The 25,441-nt window shown below is 45.5% G+C and overlaps 1 protein-coding gene and 1 pseudogene across 1 annotated transcript in view; both read left to right on the top strand.

Moving 5' to 3' along the window:
- The first annotated feature begins 649 nt into the window (after positions 1-649).
- Positions 650-25,441, top strand: part of LOC145361402 (prosaposin-like) — a 41,471-nt gene continuing 16,679 nt past the window's right edge. The window contains exons 1-7 of the mRNA XM_080217119.1: positions 650-783; positions 6,559-6,692; positions 7,997-8,071; positions 13,029-13,154; positions 16,961-17,098; positions 19,806-19,895; positions 24,964-25,144. Coding sequence (XP_080073245.1) covers positions 741-783; positions 6,559-6,692; positions 7,997-8,071; positions 13,029-13,154; positions 16,961-17,098; positions 19,806-19,895; positions 24,964-25,144 — 787 coding nt within the window. The 5' untranslated portion in view covers positions 650-740. The remainder of the gene's footprint in view (positions 784-6,558; positions 6,693-7,996; positions 8,072-13,028; positions 13,155-16,960; positions 17,099-19,805; positions 19,896-24,963; positions 25,145-25,441) is intronic.
- LOC145361463 (U2 spliceosomal RNA) lies at positions 23,986-24,127 on the top strand (annotated as a pseudogene).

Raw genomic sequence — 25,441 nt, forward strand, 5'->3', positions numbered from 1 at the left:
GCTTCTCCTGATGTTACTGCAGTACCAACTGTGCTCAGTGGTGATTCAAGTTTATTTATTAGACATAAGTAAGGCTTACATTAACACTGCAATGAAGTTACTGTGAAAACAACCTCGTCACCACACTCTGTTCGGGTTAATGCACCTAACCTGTATGCCTTTCAGACTGTGGGAGGAAACCAGAGCACCCGGAGGAAACCCTCGCAGACATGGGGAGAATGTGCAGAGTCCACGCAGGCGATGACCCTGGAATCGAACCCAAGTCCCTGGCGCTGTGAGGCAGCAGTGCCAACCACCGTGCCGGCCAAACACTAATAAGTTTGGGTAGCTCAGCCTGCCTGACTCACTCATCCGTTACTCAAGCCACAAAGAATTTTGTTCCCTGACTATGAGGGCAGGATTTTCTGACATTTAAGGCAGGATGTTGGCGAGAGACTGAACACAGTGAATAATCCCTCAAAAAAAAAAGAAATCTGAAATTCTCGTGAATTACCACGCCGGCAGCTTTGAAGAGAATAAGTTAAAGGAATGTTCCTCTGCTCATGAAATGTTAATACTAACAGACTGCCTGAAGGCGATATTGCTTTAAGGATTGGCTTGCTGTGATGAATCAGGGTGTGGATAAAGGCTTTTCCTGTTTTACATTCACTATTTTGTCATTGGCTGGTAAAGTCTTGATCAGGATTGTTGTTGCTGTTATAACACTGAGTCAGCGTGGTTTGTTCAGTGAGAAAGCAGAGATGTCTCTCTTTACGTGCCTTGCCTTGTTATTCTTCGCTCCAGGTAAGGTGTTGGCTGCTGTGTGAAATACTTTTCACACAGGGACCTCACGCGCACTCACAGAGGGCAGAACTCTGCTGACAATCAGTGTCTATCGCTTCACACTGTTCTTGTTGCTTAGCTTGTAACCAAAATTGTCAACGTGTTTCCACTTAGTGTGTTCAGTGAACCGGCTGTGTTTAGATTGAGTTCAGTGAAAAGCTGTGCTGCTGTGCCTTCCCTCCCCTGCTACCAGAATGATTCTGTCCTGCGAAACCCGAGGTTTACAATCCTGCGCCTGACATTCTGTAAGAAGTCTCCCAATACCAAGTTAAAGTCCAACAAGTTTATTTGGTAGCAAAAGCCACTAGCTTTCGGGGCTCTGCCCCTTCGTCAGGTGAGTGGGGAGTTCTGATCACAAACAGAGCATATAAAGGCACAGACTCAGTTTACAAAATACTGATAAGAATGCGAGCCTTCACAGCTAATCAAGTCTTAAAGGTGCAGACAATATGAGTGGAGATAGCATTAAACAGGTTAAAGAGCTAAACAGGTTAAACAGGTTAAAGACAGGACAGTAAGTGAGATTTTGCAAGCCCAGGCAAATCGTGGGGGTTACAGGTAGCGTGACATGAACCCAAGATCCCAGTTGAGGTCGTCCTCATGTGTGCGGAACTTGGCCATCAGTCTCTGCTCAGCAACTCTGCGCTGTCATGCATCATGAAGGCTGCCTTGGAGAACGCTTACCCGAAGATCAGAGGCTGAATGACTCCTGTGTGTCCACAGGCAGTGATGCAAATGGAGTTCTGAGGAAGAATAGAGGCTTAGACTATATTCTAAACGGAAAGAAAATTCAGATATCAGCAGAGCGAAGGGACTTGGGAGTCATTTGTTCGTAATTCTCTGAAGGTTAGCTTGTAGGTTGAGTTGGTGGTTAGGAAGGCAAATGCAATGTTAGCATTCATGTCGAGAGGATTAGAATACAAAAACAAGGACGTACAGCTGACGCTATATAAGGCTCTGGTCAGACCACATTCGGAATATTGGTCCCCGTATCTAAGGAAGGATGTGCTGGCCTTAGAAAAGGTCCAGAGGGGGTTCATGAGAATGATCCCGGGAATGAAAAGCTTGACGAAGGAGGAGCGTTTGAGGAATCTGGGTCTGTACTCCATGGAGTTTAGAAGGATGGGGTGGGGCGGTTCCTTATTGAAACTTACAGAATACCGAAAAGCCTGGATAGAGTGGACACGGGGAAGGTATTTCCATTAGTCGGAGAGACTTGGATCATTGGGCACAGCCTCAGAGTAGAGGGACGATCCTTTAGAACCGAGATGAGGAGGAATTTCTTCAGCCAGAGTGTTTGGTGAATCTGTGGAATTCACTGCCACAGAGGAGGCTATGGAGGCCGGGTCATTAAGTGTATTTAAGACAGAGATAGATAGGTTCTTGATTGGTAAGCGGGTCACAGATTATGGGGAAAAGGCAGGAGAATGGGGTTAGAAAATTTATCAGCCGTGGTAAGAGCAGAATTAGGCCATTTTGCCTATCAAATCTGTTCCAACATTCAATCATGGCTGATTTAATCATGGGCGGCACAGTGGTTAACACAGCTACCTTACAGTGTCAGTGTTCGATTCCAGCCTTGGATCGCTGCCTGTGCAGAGTCTGAGCATTCTGTTCCATGTCTGCGTGGGTTTCCTCTGGGTGCTCCGGTTTCCTTCCACAGTCCAAAAGGCGTGCTGGTTAGGCGCTAAATTCTCCCTCAGCGTAACCGAGCAGACATAGGACTGTGGCGACTAAGGGATTTTCACAGTAATTTCACTGCAGTGTTAATGTAAGCCTACCTGTGACACTAAGAAAATAAACTTTAAAAACTTCATAGCCTAATATCTTGAAAACAATTTTAAATTATCGAATGTATGGTGTGTATATAAGCTTTTTCCATTGCACCAATTCCAGGGCCCGGTCATCATCTGCCAAATTGGCAAGTTTTGGGTATTGGTAATATCTGTTGCCAAGGGAACACACAATCTTAGCAAATACCTCAGTGCTGCAGAGTCAGAGGATAACATGCCCTCTGTTGTTTGGTCTAATGACTAACTATTTAAAGACCGTGATGCAGATCGTTAAGATTCAAGCAAGGAATGGTTTATTGTACGTCCTAACTTGTAATGACTTGTAATGTGTGGGTTTCCTCTGGGTGTTCTGGTTTCCTCCCATGGTGCAAAGGACGTGCTTGTTGGGTGCACTGTCCATGCTAAATTCTCCTTCAGCGTACGCAAACAGGAGTGTGGCCACTGGGGGATTTTGTCCACTGGGGGCCTGGCACCAGGAGAAAGCACTGCAGTTGTCATTGTGTTGGGTGTTGAGGCGGTGCCACTAGAATCATAGAACCCTACAGTACAGAAAGAGGTCCTCTGGCCCATCGAGTCTGCATGGAACACAATCCCATCCAGGCCCTACCCCCATATCTTACCCACTAATCCCTCTAACCTATGCATATCAGGACACTAAGGGGCAATTTTTTTTTAATATGGCCAATCAAGCTAACCTGCACGTCTTTTGGGGGGGGGGGGGTGTGCGTGCGCAGATTCGAGGAGAATGCGCGGGCTCCGCGTGGACAGGGCCTGAGCCAGGGGTCGAACCCCAGTCCCTGGAGCTGTGGGGCAGTGGTGCTGACCACTGTGCTACCGTGCAGCCTGACCATTTCACAGTAACTTCATTGCAGTGTTAATGTGGGCCTGACTGTGACACTGATAAATAAACTTATTGAGTCAGTGTAAAGCAATTGTCAAGGTAATGGGACAACACCCAAGCTCTCTTAAAACATCAGTGGAGGCCCTCAGAGCTTGAACAGTACTGTAATCAGCAACGTAAGAAGCTGCGATGCAGAGATCTTTTCTGGCTGGAAGCCCTGACAACTGAATTGCTTTTCCAATTGAAATAAAAAAGCTTCCCTGCAAATCGTGATAAAATGGATGTATGACCTGTTTTTTAGATCATGCCAGCTTTGTGTCAGGATGTCACCAAAACTTGATCAAAGCGATAGTTTTTAATGGGACAAAAGAAAAAAGCACAAGAACAGGCCCTTCGGCCCTCCAAGCCTATAACGACCATGATGTGTGCCTAAACTAAAACCCTATGCATTTATGGAGTCCATATCCTTCTATTCCCATCCTATTCATGTACTCATCTAGATGCCCCTTAAATGCCGCTATTGTACCTGCTCCCACCAGCTCCCCGGGCAGCACATTCCAGACATTCATCACCTTCTGTGTAAAGGGCTTGCCTTGCACATCTCCTGTAAACTTTTCCCCACGTACCTTAGACCCGTGTCTCCTGGTGATTGACTTTTCTACATTGGGAGGGAGCATCTGACTGTCCACTCTGTCCATGCCCCTCATAGTCCTGTAAATCTCCATCAGGTCACCTCTCAACTACTGTTCGTTCCAATGAGAACAAACCAAATTTATGCAACCTTTCCTCATAGCTAAATATCCCCCAGACCAGGCAATATCCTGGTAAACATCTTCTGTATCCTCTCCAAATCATCCACATCCTTCTGGCAGTGTGGCGACCAGAATTGTACGCAATATTCCAAATGAGGCTTAACTAAGGTCCTAACCAACTGGAACATTTAAGTTTATTTACTAGTGTCACAGGTAGGCTTGGATTAGCACTGCAGTGAAGCTACTGTGAAAATCCCCTGGTTGCCACACTCTGGCACCTGTTTGGGAACACTGAGGAAGAATTTAGTACAGTCAATGCACCTAATCCGTACATCTTTTGAAGTGTGGTAGGAAACCGGAGCACCCGGAGAAAATCCATGCAGACACGAGGAGAACATGCAGACTCCGCACAGACAGTGACCCAAGGCCGGAATCGAACCCCAGTCCCTAGCGCTGAGAGGCATCAGCGCTAACCACTAAGTCATCGTGCCATCTGATGGAGGTCCACAGGATTGTGAGGGGCATGGACAGAATGGACAGTCAGAGGCTTTTTCCCGGGGTGAAAGAGCCAATTGTTAGGGGGTTCACAGGTTTGAAGTGCGAGGGGCGAGGAGATGTACAAGGCAAGTTTTTGCATAGAGAATGGTGGGTGCCTGGAACTCACTGTCAGGGGAGGCAGTGGAAACAGATACAATAGTGAGTTTTAAGGGGTATCTTGACAAATACATGAATAGGATGGGAATAGAGGGATATAGTAGGGGAAGGATAGGGGGTTTTAGTTCAGTTGCGCAGGATGTTTGGTGCAGGCTTGGAGGGCTGAAGGGCCTGTTCCTGTGCTGTAATTTTCTTTGTACTCAAAGGCCCATGAGGTGGGCCTCTTGGAGTTTGAACTCCCTCATTGAGGGCATAATTACCTGCCCAATCAGGGAGACTCACCTGTGTGTCAATACGAGAGTGTCAAGTCCACTAGCACACCTGATTCTGACTTTGTATCCGAAGCACTCTGAGGAGTAGAATAGAGTTGGTAAATAAAGGGAATCTGGTGAAGGGACTTTGAGCTCTATGGAGTGGCGACAAGGAAAATAAATAGCCCCAAGGAACTTGCTCACTAATTAATTATGTCTCACAAATTTGATTGAGTTTTTTGAAGGGGTAACCAAGAAGATTGATGAGGGCAATGCAGTTGATGTTGTCTACATGGACTTTAGCAAGGCCTTTGACAAGGTACCGCAAGGTTGGTTAAATCTCACGGGATCCAGGGTGAGGTACCTAAATAGATACAAAATTAGCTTCTTAAAAAGCCGCCAGAGGGTGGTTGTAGACGGATGTTTTTCTTACTGGAAGCCTGTGATCAGCAGTGTGTCTCAGGGATTGGTGCTAAGTCCACTGTTATTTGTCATTTATATTAATAACTTGGATGAGAATATAGGAGGCATTGTTAGTAAGTTTGCAGATGGTACCAAGATTGGTGGCATAATGGACAGTGAAGAAAGTTATCTTGGATTGCAATGGGATCTTGATCAATTGGGCCAGTGGGCTGACAAATGGCAGATGGAGTTTAATTTAGATAAATGCGAGGTGATGCATTTTGACAGACTGAACCAGCGCAGGACTTACATAGTTAACAACAGGGCATTGGGGAGAGCTACAGAACAAAGAGATCTCGGGGTACAGGTTCATAGTTCCTTGAAAATGCAGTCACAGGTGGACAGAGTAGTGAAGAAGGCATTCAGCATGCTTAGTTTCATTGGTCAGAACATTGAAGTGTAGACGCTGGCATTGGACTGGGATAAACACAGTAAGAAGTCTCACAACACCAGGTTAAAGTCCAACAGGTTATTTGGTAGTAAATACATTTACTGCCAAATAACCTAAATACAGGAGTTGGGATGTCTTGTTGAAGTTGTATAACACATTGGTAAGGCTACACTTGGAATACTGTGTACAGTTCTGGTCACCCTATTATAAACGACATTATTAAACGAGAAAGAGTGCAGAAGGAGCATCTGTTTCCCTTTACTTGAAGGGTCAGTAATGAGGGGACATAGATTTAGGGGAAAAACATTTTTACCCAGAGGGTAGTGAGGATCTGGACTGCGCTGCCTGGGAGGGTGGTGGAGGCAGGATACCTCACATCCTTTGTAAAGTACTTGGATGGGCACTTAACACGCCATAACATTCAGGACTATGGGCCCAGTGCTGGCAAGTGGGAATAGGTGGGAGTTCGGGTGTTTCTCACTTGTCCTCTTCTGCACTGCATGATTTTATGATTCCAGTTGGTTTGCAGGGAATGAAAATGTAAAATCTAGTGTTTGACATGAGCAATGACTATCTGAATTTGATATTTCAGTTGTGGCCAGTTTGGCAGAGACAAACAAGGGATGTGCCCACAGCAATGACAAACAATGCCAGGACCTGAAGACAGCCAGCGAGTGCAAAGTGGTGTCCAAGTGTGAGAAGACCGAATGGAAAAGGCCTAAACTCGTGAGTGGTTCCGAATGCAATGTTTTTTGTGCATAAGGAAAAGAGTGAGGACACCCCTCTCACTTACTAAATCTCCTGAATGTTTGATGTGGTTAGCTGACCCGTAACATGATGAACCTTTATAAAGCACTGCTTTAACTTTACCTGGTATATTGTACCCCATTTTAGACACTGTACTTTAGGAAAGATTGAAAACATGAGAGGATACACAAAATAGTTTGTGCTCATCATATTTCATACATATTTACATTAGCTGTTAATCTCTTCTTGGGCTCAGTGCTACAGTAATAGGTACAGATGCAGGATTTTATCGGCATGAACACTCACTATATCCAATCACTGCCTGATATTAATTAGATAATAACACCTAAGATTACCTGGGCTATCATGATATACCTTTAGTGTCTGTGTTGTGTATGTGTTCTTACAGTCATAGAATGGTTACCACCAGGCAAACCAGTCTTCCATCTGTCTACACTTCCCGCTGTCTCGGAAAAAGCAGCCAGTGAAATCAAGGCCCCCAGACATTCTCTCTTCCACCTTCTGCCATTAGGAAAAAGATACAAAAGTCTGAGGACACGTACCAACTGACTCCGGAACAGCTTCTTCCCTGCTACCATAATGGCAGCAGGGAATGGACCTACCATATATTAAGCTGATCTTTCTCTACACCTTAGCGATAAATATAACACTACATTCCGCACCATCTCCTTTCCTTCTCCCCTGCGTACTCTATGAATGGTATGCTTTGTCTGTATAGGGTTCAAGAAATATAGACAAAGCATTACCGATGACAGCAGTGTAGATGGAGTCAATAGATGGGAGGCTGGTTTGCGCGATGGATTTGGCTACATTCACAACCTTTTATAGTTTCTTGCGGTCTCAGTAAGAGCAAGAGCCATACCAAGCTGTGATACAACCGGAAAGAATGCTTTCTATGGTGTATCTGTAAAAATTGGTGAGAGCTGTAGCGGACATGCCAGATTTCCTGAGAGAAGCTTTGGTGGGCTTTCTTAACTATAATGTCGGTATAGGGGGAGGGGGCAGGAACCAGGACAGGTTGTTGGACACCTAAAAACTTGAAGCTTTCAACCATTTCCACTTCATCCCCATTGATGTAGACAGGGGCAAGTTCCCCCCTACGCTTCATGAAGTCGATGACAATTGCTTTCATTTTACTGACATTGAGGGAGAGATTATTGTTATCGCAATTTAGTAATTTGAAACTCCATTGTAAAAGATTGTGTCACAGAAGGATACTCACTATTAGCAATAATACCAACAAATTGATTCTTGTTTTTCAGGATGATGACACCTGCAATGCATGTAGAACGTTCGTGCAGAAAGCCGCTGGCCTGGTGAAGCGTAAATCACAGCAGGTAAGCGATAAGACATTTGTGGCGGGATGGGAGAAACCCAAAGATCCCATTCTCCAAACACTGAATGGATGAATATTCAGTTGTAACACTCACTCATTAAAAGGTGCCCAGAGTGTGGGGAGCAACCTGAACTGACGTTGCTGCAAAGTAGGGACTGGCTCTATGATTACAACAGGATCACCCAACCCCCCCGAGACTTCTCCATGTATTAGCGTCTGGTGTTCTCATCAATGTATCCCAGTCCTTCCTGCCTCAGCTGCAGGAAGGAGGATTCATGGACTTGAGTGCAAGGAGGGTATCAAAGCTTTTCTTGGCACTGATGAGAGGGGAAAAGATTGCAAGCCCACCAACGCCTCTACTTTCTCAGGAAATTTGACACGTCTGCTACGACTGTCACCAATTTTTACAGGTGCACCATAGAGATCAATCTTTCCAGCTATATCACAGCTTGGTATGGTTCCTGCTCTGCCCAAGATTGCAAGGAACTATAACCTAGTCCATCATGCAAACCAGCCTCCCATCCATTGACTCCGTCTACATTACTGTCACTGCAAGTCCAACGGCAGTATCTTTAACATTAGGGTGTTCAGGACTAGGTAATTGCGGGAAAGGGAAAACACCCAAATATCACTCTAAAGAGAATGACTGGTAGTAATCTGATGATGGAATAGCAAGAAGCCAAATGTTCTATACATAACATGTGATTATGTTCTATAATAATCTTACTGAGGCCAGTCTTCTATCACCAATCACCCTTTTTTTCCCCCCCCAGAGGAACCTGAACCCCTTTCAACATTTATAGAGTGTGGATTAGTCACAAGTTTAGAGAGGAATAGAATATGAAAGCAGGGATATACTGCTGAGGCTTTATAAGGCTCTGGTCAGACCACATTTGGAATATCGGGAACAGTTTTGGACCCTATATCTCAGGAAGGATGTGCTGTCCTTGGAGAGGACGTTCAGAAGAATGATCCCAGGAATGAAAGGCTTGAGGAGCATTTGAGGACTCTGGGTCTGTACTCGACGGAGTTGAGAAGGATGAGGGGGGGATCTTATTGAAACTTTCAGAATACTGAGAACATAAGAAATAGGAGCAGGAGTAGGCCATCTAGCCCTTCGAGCCTGCCCCGCCATTCAATAAGATCATGGCTGATCTGTCGTGGCTCAGTTCCACATTCCCGCCCTTTCCCCATAACCCTTAATCCCCTCTCTTATCAAAAACCCATCAACCCGCGTCTTAAAAATATTTAGCCAGGTAGCCTCCACCACTTCAAACGGGCAGAGAATTCCAGAGATTCACCACCCTTTGAGTGAAGAAGTTCCTCCTCAACTCCGTTCTAAACCGCCCCCCCTTTATCTTGAGGCTGTGCCCCCTAGTCCTACTGTCCTTTCTGAGCGGGAAGAGTCTCTCCACCTCTATCCTATCCATCCCATTCATCATCTTATACGTCTCAATGAGATCTCCCCTCATTCTTCTAAACTCTAACGAGTACAAGCCTAGTTTATTCAGCCTCTCCTCATAGCTCAACCCCCTCAACTCCGGCATCAGCCTAGTAAACCTCCTCTGCACTTCCTCCAAGACCAAAATATCCTTGCGTAAGTACGGCACCCAAAGGGGGCCTGGATAGAGCAGACGTGAGGAAGATGTTTCCATCAGTCGGAGACTAGGATCCGAGGGGCACAGCCTCAGAGTAAAAGGATGATCCTTTAGAACCGAGATGAGGAGGAATTTCTTCAGGCAGAGGGTTTGGTGAATTTGTGGAATTCATTGCCATAGAAGGCTGTAGAGGCCAGGTCGTTGCGTGCATTTAAGACAGAGATAGATCGGTTCTTGATTGGTAAAGAAGTCAAAAGGTGACAGGGAAAAGACAGGAGAATCTGGATGAGAAACGTATCATGATCGAATGGTGGAGCAGGGAATGGGCTGAATGGCTTGATTTTTGTCCCTATGTGTTATATGGTCTTTTGGAGTCTGACAGCCTCAGATGAGCTTGTTTTAGACCCCTTCACCCCTGGCTCCTTCGTTACTGGGGAGAGCCTATTAGGGGAGCTCATATTCAATGGTTCCCCCATGACCATCATACATGTTCTATCATAGTTACTGCTCAGACTCGACATCTCCCTTAGACAAATACAACAAACAATACCAAGCTGAGACTTCAGAAATTAGCAAGGAAGCAGACCAGTTCCTTCCTATATTCCATAAATACACAACTGTTTGCGTGAAGAAGTTCCTCCTCGACTCAGTCTTAAATCTGCTCCCCCTTATTGTGAGGCCATGCTGGGGTGACATGGTGGCACAGTGGTTAGGACTGCTGCCTCTCAGCACCATGGACCTGGATTCAATTCCAGGCTTGGGTCGCTGTGTGTGGAGTCTGCATATTCTCCCTACGCCTGCACGGGTTTCCTCCAGGTGCGCTGGTTTCCTTCCACACTCCAACGGTGGCCATGCTAAATTGCCCCTTAGTGTCCAAAGATGTGTAAGTTAGGTAGATCAGCCATTCTAAATTGCCCCTTAGCGTCAGGGAGATTAGCAGGGTAAATTGAGGATTTGAGGATAGGGCCCAGGTAGGATTGTGGTCGGTGCACACTTGACGGTCCAAATGACCCCCTTCTGCAACAGGGATTCTACGATTCGATGATATTCCAAAAACAAGGCCATGGGCATTCCCAGTGGAGGTTCCACTTGAATGATGGAAAGTCAGCAGGAAGGGTGATGATCCACAATGTTTCAGGGTGCAGCTACTAACTGGCTATCAGCTGGTTTGCCTCATAGATCAATCCTGGAGTATGTTTCTTGTGCTGGATAAAATAGCATCTGTCCAAAGACTTCGTTTTAGCAAAGATGGCCTCAGATTACATGACTATGGCAAGCCACGGAACTCGAAAGGCAGCTTCACACAAAGGCATTTCACCAAAGAACAATGAAAAGTCCAGCACAGGATCAGGCCCTTCGGCCCCTCAAGCCTATGCCGATCCTGATGCCCCAACTAAATAGTCAGAGTGTCATAGAGGTTTACAGCATGGAAACAGACCCTTTGGCCCAACTTGTCCATGTCACCCCTTTTTCTAACCCCAAAGCTAGTCCCAATTGCCTGCATTTGCCCCGTAATCCTTCTATACCCATCTTACCCATGTAACTGTCTAATTGCTTTTTAAAAGACAAAATTGTACTCGCCTCTACTACTGCCTCTGGCAGCTCGTTCCAGATACTCACCACCCTCTGTGAAAAAATTGCTCCTCTGGACACTTTTGTATCTCTCCCCACTCAGCTTAAACCTATGCCCTCTAGTTTTAGATTCCCTACCTTTGGGAAAAGATATTGACTAACTAATCTGTGCCCCTCCTTATTTTATATCAGCTTCTAAGATCACCCCCAAACTTCCTACACTCCAGAGGAAAAAACCCCACTCTATCCAGCCTCTCCTTATAACTCAAACCATCAAGTCCCGGTAGCATTCGAGTAAATCTTTTCTGCACTCCTTCTAGTTTCTATAATAGGGTGACCAGAACTGTACATAGTATTCCCAGTGTGGCCTTACCAATGTCTTGTACAACTTCAACAAGACGTCCCAACTCCTGTATTCAATGTCCTGACCAATCTGCTAAACTACAGAAAAAAACCTTGTCCCTCCCTGGTCCGTATCCCTCTATTTCCTCCCTAGTCATGTACCCATCCAGATGCCTCTTACATGTTGCTAATGTGCCTGCTTCCATCGCCTCCTCTGGCAGCACGTTCCAGGCACCCACCGTGTGAAAAACTTCCCCTTCCTATCCCTGTAATTGCAATAACATCATAATTCCATGCTGTAATCTAGGCTCTCAGTTCATTTGCCTTACCTCCTTGCATTGAAACAAATGCACTCCAGACCTCCAGTCCCAGTGAACCCAGTGGCTTCCCTCTGCCTGTTCTTACTCTGAGTAGATCTGTCAGTGAGGATTAACGACAAGCCCACAGACAGGACACCCCTGCCTGGATAAGTTCCAGGAATCGGCCAGGGCAATGCAGAAATATACAATATGTTTTTTCACTAGTTAAACTGCATTGTGCATCATAAGTTTCAATGTATTCCCTGTGCTTTTTGTGCTGGTGTGAAGTGTAGCAAATCTTTACAGAAACAAAGTGTCTATACAAGTCAATTAATCAAATGGATCGCTAATGTCTCAGATACATTTTCCATTGTAGACTGCATTGGGTGTCTTGTGTTGATGCTGTGTACACATTGCACATTCCCTATCTCTATGGAAATCTATCCAAATCTTCATTTTGTTTGTTAAAAAAAATAGGATTTTCTTATTAAAAGAGTCAAATTATGTCCATCACTGGGAGAAGAGCTTCATCCGAGAATCCCTACTGTGCTGGTGGCCACTCAGTCCATCGAATTTTCACTGACCTCAATCCCACCCAGGCCCTATTCCCATAACCCCATATATTTACCCAACTAATCCCCCTGACACAAGGGTCAACTTTAATGTGGCCAATCCACCTAATATGCACATCTTTGGACAGTAAGGAGTAATTTAGCATAGCCAACCTACCTAAATTACACATTGTTGGACATCAAGGGCCAATCCCCCTTACCTGAATACCTTTGGACACTAAGGGACAATTTAGCATGGCCAATCCACCTAACCCACACATCTTTTGAGCGTGGGAAGAAACTGGAGCACCCAGAGGAAATCCACGCAGACATGGAGAGAATGTGCAAACTCCAGAAGGACAGTGATCCAAGGCCAGAATCAAACCCGGTCCCTGGCACTGTGATACAGCAGCACTAACCACTGTGCCACCTTGCCGCCCTTGCTGGACTAAGGAGACATAACGATCAAAGTCACTTCGTTGAATCATGTTATTATTTTCTATCCCTATAGCCCCTTTGGAAGAAAGATAATTGCGCTTCTTTGCCTTCGTCTGTACCGTGCCTATTGATTGGCTAATTCCTCTCTCTTTTTTCAGGAAGCGGTGAAAAATGTTTTGCATGAAGGTTGTCGTTCGATCCTGATCCAAGAATTTGAAGACCAGTGTAAGGCCACTGTTGATTCCTACCCAAATATAATCAATCGCTTCCTCAAAAAAAAGATGGTAAGTCTGTTAGAGTGGCTGAACGTGCATGAGATTCATTGCTCGCTGTGATAGAGTTACGGCAGGAGCTTTGTGGGGACTTTTCCTCTGAGAATCAATTGTTAAAACTGGGGTGGGGACGATCTTACTGTTGGGTGGGGTAAGCCAAGTGCACAGCGCACAGAAACCTACACATGCGCAATGGTGCCTTCTGCTGCTATCAGCTGCTTTTGGGTGATTTAGGCCCCATCCACTCCCCCTGCTGGTGAATTTTAAGCTCATCAAGAGTTCTTTAGCACAGTCAGGTAAGATTCGACTTGTAAGTCGCCCAAAAAAAAAAGCACACAGAGCTCAGACGATGCTGCAGTTCAAATGGACTGGGGTTTACTGATCTCCTCTGGCTCTCCTGAAAACAATACAGCACTGACAATTCTCCAGTATTTCGCTCTCTCAAGGCTGAATGGTTTGGGTTCAAAGGTTACCTAAATATCTGAGCACAAAATCAGCCTACTGTTTCAGTGCAGCGCAGTTGCAGATGCTGTCTCTCAGTTATTACACCATAATCATATCTGCCTACATTCTGGTCACCAGATGACAGGAAGGATGTGGAGGCTTTGGAGAGGGTGCAGAAGAGGTTTACCAGGATGCTGCCTGGGTTAGAGGGTATGAGCTATAAGGAGAGGCTGGACAAATTAGGGTTGTTTTCTCTGGAATGGCGGAGGCTGAGGGGAGACCTGATAGTATTTTGTAAAATTATGAGACGCTTAGATCGGGTTGACAGTCAGAAGTTTTTTCCTAGAGTTGAAATACTAGGGGACACGCATTGAAAGTGAAAGGGGAAAAGTTCAGAGGAGATGTGAGAGGGTAAGTTTGTTTACACAGAGTGATAGGTGTGTGGAACGCATTGCCGGGGTGGTGATGGGCAGATATGGTAGAGGGGGGTGTAGTTTAAGGGGTTTTTAGATAAGCATATGAATGTACAAGAAATAGAGAGATATGGAGCAAAGGCAGGCAGAAAGGATGAGTTTAATTTGGCGCTATGTTCAGCACAACATGATAGGCCGAAGGGCTTGTTCCTGTGCTGGTACTGTTCTATGTATTCAGTTAGATGAAAACAATTCCAAGGTCTTATTCAGAGGGGATTAGTCAAATTTCTAGACATCATTCCATGTAAACACTCTGTTCTCCCTCTCCAGAGTTGGAAACCAAATGAAAAAATGATGGCTTCTATCTGCAAATATAACATCAAGCAGTTTCAAAAGCATCTCTCCATTTTCTACTTTGAGTATGTATACAGTAGGCTTCAGTAGTAGGCGTACTGATTCAACCATTTCAGGTCTATATTCTGACATTCAGTAGAATTTTTCATTTTAAACGGGGCTAAACAGGGATCAGGTTTGGCGCTTTGGCTGGAAGTTGCGCCTGATTCTCACTTAGATGCTGATTACTTATGCATTAACCATGGTGTCAAGGCATTGAGCAAGAGAGGTGATGGCCTAGTGGTATAATTGCTAGATTATTAATCCAGAAACTCAACTAATGTTCTGGAGATCCGGGTTCGAATCCCGCCACATTGGAATTTGAATTCAATTTTAAAAATATCTGAAATTAAGAATCTACTGATGACCATGAAACCATTGTCGATTGTCGGAAAAACCCTTCTGGTTCACTAATGTCCCTTTAGGGAAGGAAATCTGCCGTCCTTACCCAGTCTGGCCTACATGTGACTCCACAGCCACAGCAATTGGTTAACTCTCAACTGCCCTCAGGCAGCTAGGGATGGGCAATAAATGCTGGCCAGCCAACGGCACCCATGTCCCACAAATAAGTTAAAAAAAAAAAGTTTTTTCTGGATGTGCCACTTCATCCACGTAGTGACATTCCGAAACAAATGCTCCACTCGGAGTTTTGACATGGCAACACTGCAAACCTGCCCCAGGGTAGCAGAGGAAATGCTTCAAGGATAAAGCTTCCTTGACAAAGAGCAACATCCTCACCAACATCTGGGACTTCCTGGCCCAAGACCGACCCCAAGTGGAGAAAAGGCATGTTAGAAGGAAGTGAACTCCGAGTTTCACCGCCCAGAACAAGTTGAAGATAAACGTTGATAGTGAAAGAAACACATTGATGAGGGGGCATGGTGGCACAGTGGTTAGCACTGCATCAGGGACCCAGGTTCGATTCCCAGCTTGGGTCACTGTCTGTGTAGAGTTTGCAAGTTCTCCCTGTGTCTGCGTGGGTTTCCTCCGGATGCTCCAGTTTCCTCCCACAGTCCGAAAGACGTGCTTGGTTAGGTGCTAAATTCTCCCTCAGTGTACCCAAACAGGCACCTAGGGGATTTTCACAGTAACTTCATTGCCGTGTTAATGTAAGCCTACTTGTGATTAATAAATAAACTTTTATAAACTTAAAAAAAGGTGTGGCCACACAGACACCCTACCCACTCCTCCAGCCACCATCTTCTCCACTACCTATGGCAGGGTCTTCCACTGAACCATCCAGTGATCTAACTGCTCATTTTCAGCACAGAAGCAAGTCATCCTGGACTGAGGGATTACCCAAGAGGAAGAAGCTTTTGTTATCAGCGAAGTTCTTGTTCTCTTAGAGTCTCACATTAGAGATATTTAACTGATTCATGATAGTTACTTGTGATGTCATTTGCGATGTCAGGGAAATGTGTCAAACACTTTGCTTGAGATGTTTTCAAAATGAGTTAATAACTTCTACATACTGACATATCAGCATGGAGTAACCTGTGTTCACTAGCCTTGGTCGTTCTGGCATTGGTTCCTAAAACTGGCAATGCCGATGCATGAGACAGGTTGCCATGAGTGTCCCTCCAAATATACGTGCATCTTAGTGAGGAATCTTTAATGGAGACTAAGGTGACAATTGCTGAATCAAGGCCTTTGAGAGGACTTCAATACAAGAGCAGAGATGTACAGCTGACGCTTTAAAAGGCTCTGGTCAGACCACATTTGGAATATTGTGAGCAATTTTGGGCCCCGTATCTAAGGAAGGATTGCAGGAGCCATGCCAAGCTGTGATACAACCAGAAAGAATGATTTCTATGGCGTATCTGTAAAAGTTTTAGGTATGAGAAGTAGTTGGATAAACGAGGATTGTTTACACTAGAAAGGCGGAGGTTGAGGGGAAACCTGATAGAGGTCTACAAAATTATGGGAGGCGCAGACAGGGTGGACAGTCAGAGGCTTTTTCCCCAGGGCGGAAGTGTCAATTACAAGAGGGCACAAGTTTAAGGTGAGAGGTGATATGTTTGGGGAGAAATGCAAGGAAAGTTTTTCACACAGTGAAGAGTGCCTGAAACACACTGCCAATGGAGATAGTGGAAGCAGGCACATTAGCAATGTTCAAGGTGTATCTTGACAGACACATGGACAGGAGGTGAATGGGGGGATAGAAACTGTGAATTGGCACAGGCTCGGTGAGCGAAGGGCCTGTTCCTGTGCTGTATTGTTCTTTGTTCTTTAGAATTGTTAATCCATCTGTCACTAGATGGGGTCACCTTGCATAACCCTATTCCAAAAAGACAAACAATGGTCGACAGGAGAACAATCTGTGGTATCTCCCACACATGTATGTCATAAAATATGCAATAATAGACCAAATTCTACATTTAAACTCCAGGCTAATTGTGAAGGGGAAAAAGACAGAATAATATTTTGACAGCCCTCTGCACAATCAGACTCCTTTCCAACAGGAAATGATATTGTAGGGAGAGCTGAAGTTCTAAAAGGAATAGGGAACTGTTCAGTGCAAAGTGTGTCTCACGTCCAAATGTCCTCTCTCTTTTTGGTTGCCACCAGAAGCCGGATGTGCTGTGTGCTGCCCTTGGCCTTTGCAGGGCCCGGCCAAAGAAATTTCGCCCTCAGGTCTTCCCTGAGGGTGTGCCAGGTATGGCAAGTGGTTCTCGGAATGACACTGCAGGCAGCAAAAAGGGCCAGGTAAGATCGCTACTATCTCATGGATTACTGCAGGGATCAGATCTCTGTTTGCAATTGCAATGTAAATCGCAATTTACATTCATGAGCTGGAGGAAGGAACAGAATGTAAGATGTATAAATTTGCTGATGATATGTCTACAAAGGGACATCAATAAATTGGGCGACTGGGCGAAAACCTGGTAAATGGAGTTTAATGTGGGCAAGTGTGAGGTCATGGCTTCTAGTCAGAGGAAGCAAAGGGCAAGTTATTATCTAAATGGAGAGAGACTGCAGATGAGTGAAGGACAGAGGGATTTGGGTGTTCTAGTACATGATTCACAAAATGTGAGCAGACAGGTCCAACAAGTGGTTAAGAAGGCAAACAGCATCTTGATCTTTACTGCGGAACAACTGGAGTTCGAACATAGGGAGATTTTGTAGTAATTGTGCAGGGTGTTGGTGAGGCCTCACCAGGAACACTGTGTAGTTCTGGTCCCCTTACCTAAAAAAGGATTTAGTAGCATTGGACATAGTCGGAAGAAGATTCACCAGGCTAATTCCTGAGATGAGAGGGTTATCCTAACAAGAGAGGCTAAATAGTCTGGGTCTATATTCCTCAGAGTTTAGAAGGGTGAGACGTGACCTTATTCAAACATGTAAGATCCTGAGCGGGCTTGATATGGTAGAAGGTGAGATGTTTTCACTTGTGGGAAAGTCTCAAACAAGGGGACATGGCGACAAGATCAAGGACCGGTCATTTAAAACTGAGGTGCATAGAAATCTCTTCTCACAGAGGGTAGTGAACCTCTGGAATTCTTGCCCCAAAGAGTAGTGGAGGCTGGATCATTAGATGTATTCAAAGTGGAGATGGATAAACATTTGATAGATCAAGGAATAGAGGCTATGGGGAAACGACACAGAAAAGGAGCTGAGGCCAGCATAGATCAGCCATTGATTGGGTCAGGCTTGAAGGTTCTGGCGGTCTATCCTGCTTCTATTTCTTCTATGTTCTTGTATCTGGAACTATAGGAGGGGGTTGTTGGGAGCTGGAGGTGGGAGGGACGGGGGCTAGAGAGGTTGTCAAATATTGTTCTGTTAATTGAATGATTAGTTTCTGTGAGGAAAGCCTAGAATGGACGACACTGAAACCTATTAAGACCACTTTCATTACAAAACTAGAATTGCTGGCAAAATGTTAGAAATATATTGATCTGTTATGGGAACTCAAGTACCTTGATATCTCTAAAAAAAGGTCAAACTATACTTTAATTACATACAGTAAATACGTGCAGAGATTGGCAGCATCAATTCTCACTGTATTCGGAACAACGTACCCAAAGCCATCTCCAAATTGCAAAGGAGGAAAGAAATCTTTCATTGTGAAATGCCCAGATATAATCCCAGCCCCTTCACACCTGGGGGTGAGTTTCAATCCAGTCCAGACTGCAAAGATAAACAGGAGTGTGTAAAAAGGTGAAGGTGGAATGAGTTTTGGCAGGGCCAGTCTCATCCCAAATGGAGCTGCCTAATGATATTATCGCTAAACTATTAATCCAGAAAATCATATGGGGACCCAGGTTCGAATCCCACCATGGCAGGTGGTGAATTAAGAATCTACTGATGACCGTGAAATCATTGTCGATTGTCAGAAAAACCCATCTGGTTCACTAACGTCTTTCAGAATAGGAAATCTGCGCCCTTACCTGGTCTGGCCTACATGTGACTCCAGATCCACAGCAATGTGGTTGACTCTCACGCTCTGGGGACCCGGGTTTAAATGCCACCACAGTAAATGCTGGAATTTATACTCAATAAAAAAAAATCTGGGATTAAGAATCTACTGATGACCACAAAACCATTGTCGATTGTTCGAAAAGCCGATCTGGTTCACTAATGTCCTTCAGGGAAGGAAATCTGCCATCCTTACCTGGTCTGGCCTATTTGTGAGTCCAGAGTCACAGCAATGTGTGGCTGTGCACAGCAAAGTGTGGCACAGTAGCACAGTGGTTAGCACTGCTGCTTCACAGCTCCAGGGTCCTAGGTTTGATTCCCAGCTTGGGTCACTGTCTGTGTTTGCATGTTCTCCTCGTGTCTGCATGGGTTTCCTCCAGGTACTCCGGTTTCCTCCCACAGTCCAAAGATGTGCAGGTTAGGTTGATTGGCAATGCTAAGAAATTGCGTCTTAGTGTCCAGGGATGTATAGGTTAGCAGGATTAGTGGATATAATATGTAGGATATGGGGCAGGGCCTGAGTGGGATTGTGTTCAGTGCAGATTCGATGGGCTGAAGGGCCTCTTTCTGCACTGTAGGGTTCTATGATTTCTATGACGCTCAGCTGCCCATGGGCAACTAGGAATGGGCAATAAATGCTGGCCAGCCAGCAACACCTATGTCCCATGAATGACTAAAAAATTGGGCCTGCAGGGTAATGAAATGTGCCTCTAATTTGGCATCAAACTGGCCATCAACCATAGAGGTCACAGGATAAGAATGGCAGGAGAAATCTAAAAAAATGACACTGGTGTAGATGAAAGAAGGTTGTCTGAGGTTAGTGTTGAGACGCACTGATGGAACAGGATAGATGGAGCTTTACTCTGCATCTTAGGTTGGGAGTTGGGCGTGCTGGTTAGAGATAGCAGAAATTATTCCATTCCCAGCGCAAGCCAGCTTCTCCATTTCAGTATCATGGTTACAAATGTACAACTGATGTTTTGTTTCCATTGAACAGCGTCCACTTCCTGAAGGTGCGTTAACATGTGACTTCTGTCAGCTTGTTGTGAAGAAATTGAAGAAATTATTACCCAAAAAGAAGAATAAGGTGGGTCACTGTATCTGAACCAAATAAAGAGCTGAAATTAGGGGAGTCTAAAACTAGAAGGCATAGGTTTAAGGTCAGGGGGAGAGATACAAAAGGGTCGAGGGGCAATATTTTCACACAGAGGTTGGTGAGTGTTTGGAACAAGCTGCCAGAGGCAGTTACATGGGTAAGATGGGTATAGAGGAACGTGGGCCAAATGCAGGCAATTGGGACTAGCTTAGGGGTTTAAAGGAAAAGGGGGTCCTGGACAAATTGGGCCGAAGGGTCTGTTTCCATGCTGTAATCTTCTATGACTCTGTGACTTAATTCTGGGACTCAAAGTCCTGAATGCAAAAATGAGGTGGGTCAGTGCCTCTGAATCAAATAAAGAAGTCTGAAGCACAAATCCTGTGAATCCACCATGGCGGCTGGGGCTCTTGATGGGAGTGGAAACCTGGGGTGTTTCCCAGGCTGGTAGCAGGGATGCCCTATTGTTTGGTGCTGACCCAATGAGTTATGCACTCAGGGTTGACTGCTGTATTGCACGAGGGGGTGTGTTGAATAGCATGCACCATATCAATCATGCCCAGACATCAACGTACTCAAGTCGAAGGGAGCAGATGTCTGCTAATCCCCGGGAGTTTCCAACCTCCCAATTTGGTGCAACATCCTCGGAAGTTCTTCTCAAAGAAGTTGGGAGAACGAAACGTGGAGACCCAACTAGCAGGTCGACTCTGTATGGGAGAAGAGGGTCCAGAAAGGATCAGCGCCCAGGGCAGAGGTGAGGAGATTGGCCTTGCAATCATGTCAACACGAGTGACCTCATTAGCCCCCCAGTGGCCAGTGTAACTGAATCCTCAAGTCCCTCACACTCACCTCGCTGAGTGGTAGAGGGGACATGGAGCTCAGTGACAAAGGTATCCTCTGTGAGTAGAACAGGTGATACCTCCTCGCCCCAGCGTTGTCCGTTTTTCTGTCGTTGGAAATACCACTGGGAGGCACTCTCCCTTCCATAAAGAGATCTCAGATGCTGTCTTCTTGTTGGGGGTGGCTGGAAGCAGGAAGGGTGGGTGGGATGAAGTGTAAGACAGTAGTAGCAAGCACCACAAGTGACATGCCTCCGTGAATCTTGTCCTTCTATCTGCTTGGATCATTGCTATGGCAGGTACTGCTCCAGAACCCTTTATTACCAACTGCAGAGCAGCAATCATTTGACACAGATGCACCATAGAAAGCATCCTTTCTGATGTATCAAGCTTGGTATGGCTCTTGGTCTGCACAAGACCGCAAGAAACTACAAAAGGTTGTGAATGTAGCCCAATCCCTCAAACAAATCAGCTTTCCATCCACTGACTCTGTCTACACTTCCTGCTGCCTCGGGAAAAGCAGCCAGTGTAATCAAGGACCCCCCACACTCCAGATGTTCTCTCTTCCACCTTCCTCCATCGGGAAAAAGACACAAAAGTCTGAGGTCACGTACCAACCGCCTCAAGAACAGCTTCTTCCCTGTTGCCATCAGACTTTTGAATGATCCTATCTTACATTAAGTTGTTCTTTGATTGTAACACAACGTTCTGCACTCTCTCCTTTCCCTCTCTATGAACAGTATGCTTTGTCTGTATAGCGTGCAAGAAACAATACTTTTCACTGCATCCCGATACTTGTGACAATAATAAATCAAACAATACTTTTCACTGTATCCTGATACATGTGACAAGAGTAAACCAACTCAAATGCTGGGGGGTAGAGGCATCTGCAAAGCCCAAGTTGGATGACAAGATGAGCCGTCCACAAAATGCTGGGGAAGCTGCAAGAAGCGGAAACACCGGGCAGAGGTAGAAGCCCTACAGAGTCACAGAATCTCTACAGTGCAGAAGGAGGCCATTTGGCCCATCGAGCCTGCACTGACAACAATCCCTCCCAGGCTCTACTTCATAACTCCATGCATTTACCCCACTAACCCATGCATCTCTGGACACTAAGACAATTTAGCATGGCCAATCCAACTAACCTCCACATCTTTAGAGTGTAGGAGGAAACCGGAGCACCCGGAGGAAACCCACGCAGACACAGGGAGAACATGCAGACTTCACTCCGGCAGTGACTGAAGCCAGGAATCGAACCCGGATCCCTGGTGCTGTGAGGCAGCAGTGTTGACCACTGTGCCACCGTGCCGCAGTAAACTCCCCCACCTTGTGCACTATTCTGTTAAGGGTATCTGTGAAATTGGTGCTGACAGAGTGGGTGCAATTTGGCCTTCATGGGAAGGATGGGGAATGCCATGGAGAACCTTCAGCAGCATACCCTGTTCCTGCCAGAGATCTGTTTGCAAGCTTCACTGCAGCCATGCGTGAGCTTTGGTAATGGCTACGCAAAACAGGGAAGGGATATTCCCTTGCCTCCCCAGGTGTCCCTTTTCCTGAGAAGTCAGGCAGGAGTCCTCAGGTAATCAAAAGGAGGAGGACTGATTGTTGGACACCTCCTCTGTTTGACCCTTCCAAACCTCCCATGACCCCTTCAGCTTCATTCCCTGCGATTGCTGAAGGAGCAGTTTCCCCACAACAGAAAGTCCACAGTAACCAAAGGTCCTTCAGGCCTCAGGACCCCTGTGGATGCCTGTTCTACAAGGCAACAAGTCACAATAGTCAAGCAGGCTGCCTTAACCCCTGCTGCAGCAGTGGGAAATGCAAGTTTCAGAAATTTAGTTTAGTTGATTTATTAGTGTAACAAGTAGGATTACATTAGGGCAGCATGGTAGCACAGTGGTTAGCACTGCTGCCTCACAGCGCTAGGGACCTGAGTTCAATTTGCAACTTGGGTCACTGTCTATGTGGAATCTGCATGTTCTCTCCCTGTGTCTGTGTGGATGTCCTCCGTGTACTCCAGTTTCCTCCCACAGTCTGAAAGACGTGCTGGTTAGGTGCACTGAACTGAGCAGGCGCCGAGTGTGGCGACTAGGGGAATTTCACAATAACTTCATTGCAGCGTTAATGTTATCCTTACTTGTGACTAATAAGTAAACTTTAAAAATTTTTAACACTGCGATTAAGTTACTGCGAAAATCCCCTAGTTGCCACATTCTGGCACCTGTTCGGATACACTGAAGGAGAATTTAGCACCTAACCAGCACATCTTTTGGACCGTGGGAGAAAACCGGAGCACCTGGAGGAAACTCACACAGACACGGAGGGAAAACGTGAAGACTCCACACAGGTAGTGACCCAAGCTGGGAACCGATCCCAGGTCCCTGGGGCTGAGAGGCAGCAGTGCTAACCACCACACCACCATGCATTTTCGGACTCCCGTCGAACAGCCTCCAGAAAAATACGCATCTACAAAAAAGCAGAACCTCGGAGGGGAAGACCTACTTTCAGGCAGGTCCCAGACTCCAATCTCCAGAGAGAGAGATTTTTGGGAGTCAGACAAGAGAGAACATGTCCTCTTCATGCTATCACTTTGCTTTCGGCTCACATCCAACTCTTGTTGCTCCCTGTGATGCCTTGTCTTTATCCTGTGACTTGTTGTCTTTTTGAGATAGTGAGAGTGAGTAAACTATCGCCTGGTAAAGATTAAAAGCAGCAAGTGAGCCCAGCTCCACCCGGTCACATGATTTCTTTTCTGTCAATAAAACTCTACTCTGAAAATCCCAGAGGGAAACACTAAAAATAACAAAACTGCGTTAGCCCTGATTCAAACAAACACTCCAACAATTTGGATCGATTATGCTTCTGCATGCTCAGCAGGTGGGCTGCTAGTTGTAGACAAAATGGCACCAAGTAAATAGAGCCACGAAACAAAAATTCTTTACTAGAAACATGATATTCAACGTAGGGTAAAGAGGGTCTCTATCTATAGCTCTGCTGTCTTTCAACCTTTGATTTGACTTATTATTGTCACATGTATTAACAGAGTGAAAAGTATTGTTTCTTGCACGCTACACAGACAAAACATGTCATTTTTAGAGAAGAAAAGGAGAGAGTGCAGAATGTAGTGTTACAGTCATAGCTAGGGTGTAGAGAAAGATCAACTTAATACAAGGCAGGTCCATTCAAAAGTCTGACAGCAGCAAGGGAGAAGCTGTTCTTGAGTCAGTTGGTACATGACCTCAGACCTCACTTCTTGGCCTTTTGGCTGAGATCAAGTATAGTATCAACATGCTGAGCTTGGTTGAAGTCATTAGGTTACATTTTAGCTTCATTTGAAGCAATTTTTAAAAGCGGCATCGCAGCCTTTTGGCTGAGATGCAAATTAAATCAAGCCTTGGAGGGGGTACAATACTTACTCAAATCAACTTGGATCATGTAGATCAAGCCTAAGACAGGAGGTGAGCACCCTGTCTTGTCAGCTTGGATCGGCAATGTCTCAACTTGTTGAATTGGGCTTGGATTTGATTGGATTTAAAAAAAAGGTGGAAGAGAGAATGTCTGGGGTACGTGGGGTCCGTGATTATGCTGGCTGCTTTTCCCGAGTAAAAAGTCTGACAACACCAGGTTTTAGTCGGCATACCCACATCATGCTTTTCCCGAGGCAGCAGGAAGTGTAGACTGAGCCAATGGATGGGAAGTTGGTTTGCGTGATGGACTGGGCTACATTCACAATCTTTTGCAGTTTCTTGCAGTCTTGTGCAGAGCAGGAGCCATACCAAGCTGTGATACAACCAGAAAGAATTCTATGGTGCATCTGTAAAAGTTGGTAAGAATCATAGCGGACATGCCAAATTTCATTAGTCGTCTGAGAAAGTAGAGGTGCACTTTCTTAACAATAGTGTTGTCCCCGTTGATGTAGACAGGGGCATGCTCTCCTTTATGCTTCATGAAGTTGATTATTATCTTTTTTGTTGACATTGAGGGAGATTATTGTTTCATTATTATTGAGACCTATTTTCTCCCCTTGTGTGATGATTCTCTTGCTTCAATCACCACTAACTACCAAATGTGAGGATCTCTAAGTGGCCTTTCACATGTGAGCTTAGAGAGAGCGCTGGTTAGAGGTGTGAGTTTCACACATCCAGATGGTCACATAGAAACAAACAGAATGTTGCGTTTGAGTGAGAAGTTTGTGTTGCTGATTCAAATGTTTGCATTTACAGGGCGCTGTCTTCAGAGCGACCCGTAAGACCTGTTCCCTCCTGCAAGATAAATACTCAATGGAATGCAACCAGTTTATCAATGATTTTGGGAAACGGACCACTGATCTGCTGTACAAGAAATTCACGCCCAGTGCTGTGTGTGACACTCTTCCCCTCTGCTCCAAGACCAAGAGGGACTCAGGTATGTATCCAAACCGCCAGCGATCTGTAACCCAAAGCAGGAGACATTCATTTTAAAATCACCATCCTTAAACTGGGAGATTGGGGATAAATGAATATCGGAAACCAAGGCTGCAAGTTTCCCATCGCAACCTCTGACTTTTGTGTCTGGTTGAGGTGGGAGACCCATGTCTCCGGCCTTGATCCAGGGACACCAGGAATGCATGCATATCTCCCAGAGCTGGAGAATAGTAGGAGACCAGATGACGCTGGAAACAAGTGGGAAGGCAGGTAAATGATTTGAATATTGTTTTAATGT

Source organism: Carcharhinus amblyrhynchos, chromosome 34 (assembly GCF_965287045.1).
Source record: "Carcharhinus amblyrhynchos chromosome 34, sCarAmb.v2.hapA, whole genome shotgun sequence".
NCBI lineage: Eukaryota > Metazoa > Chordata > Chondrichthyes > Carcharhiniformes > Carcharhinidae > Carcharhinus > Carcharhinus amblyrhynchos.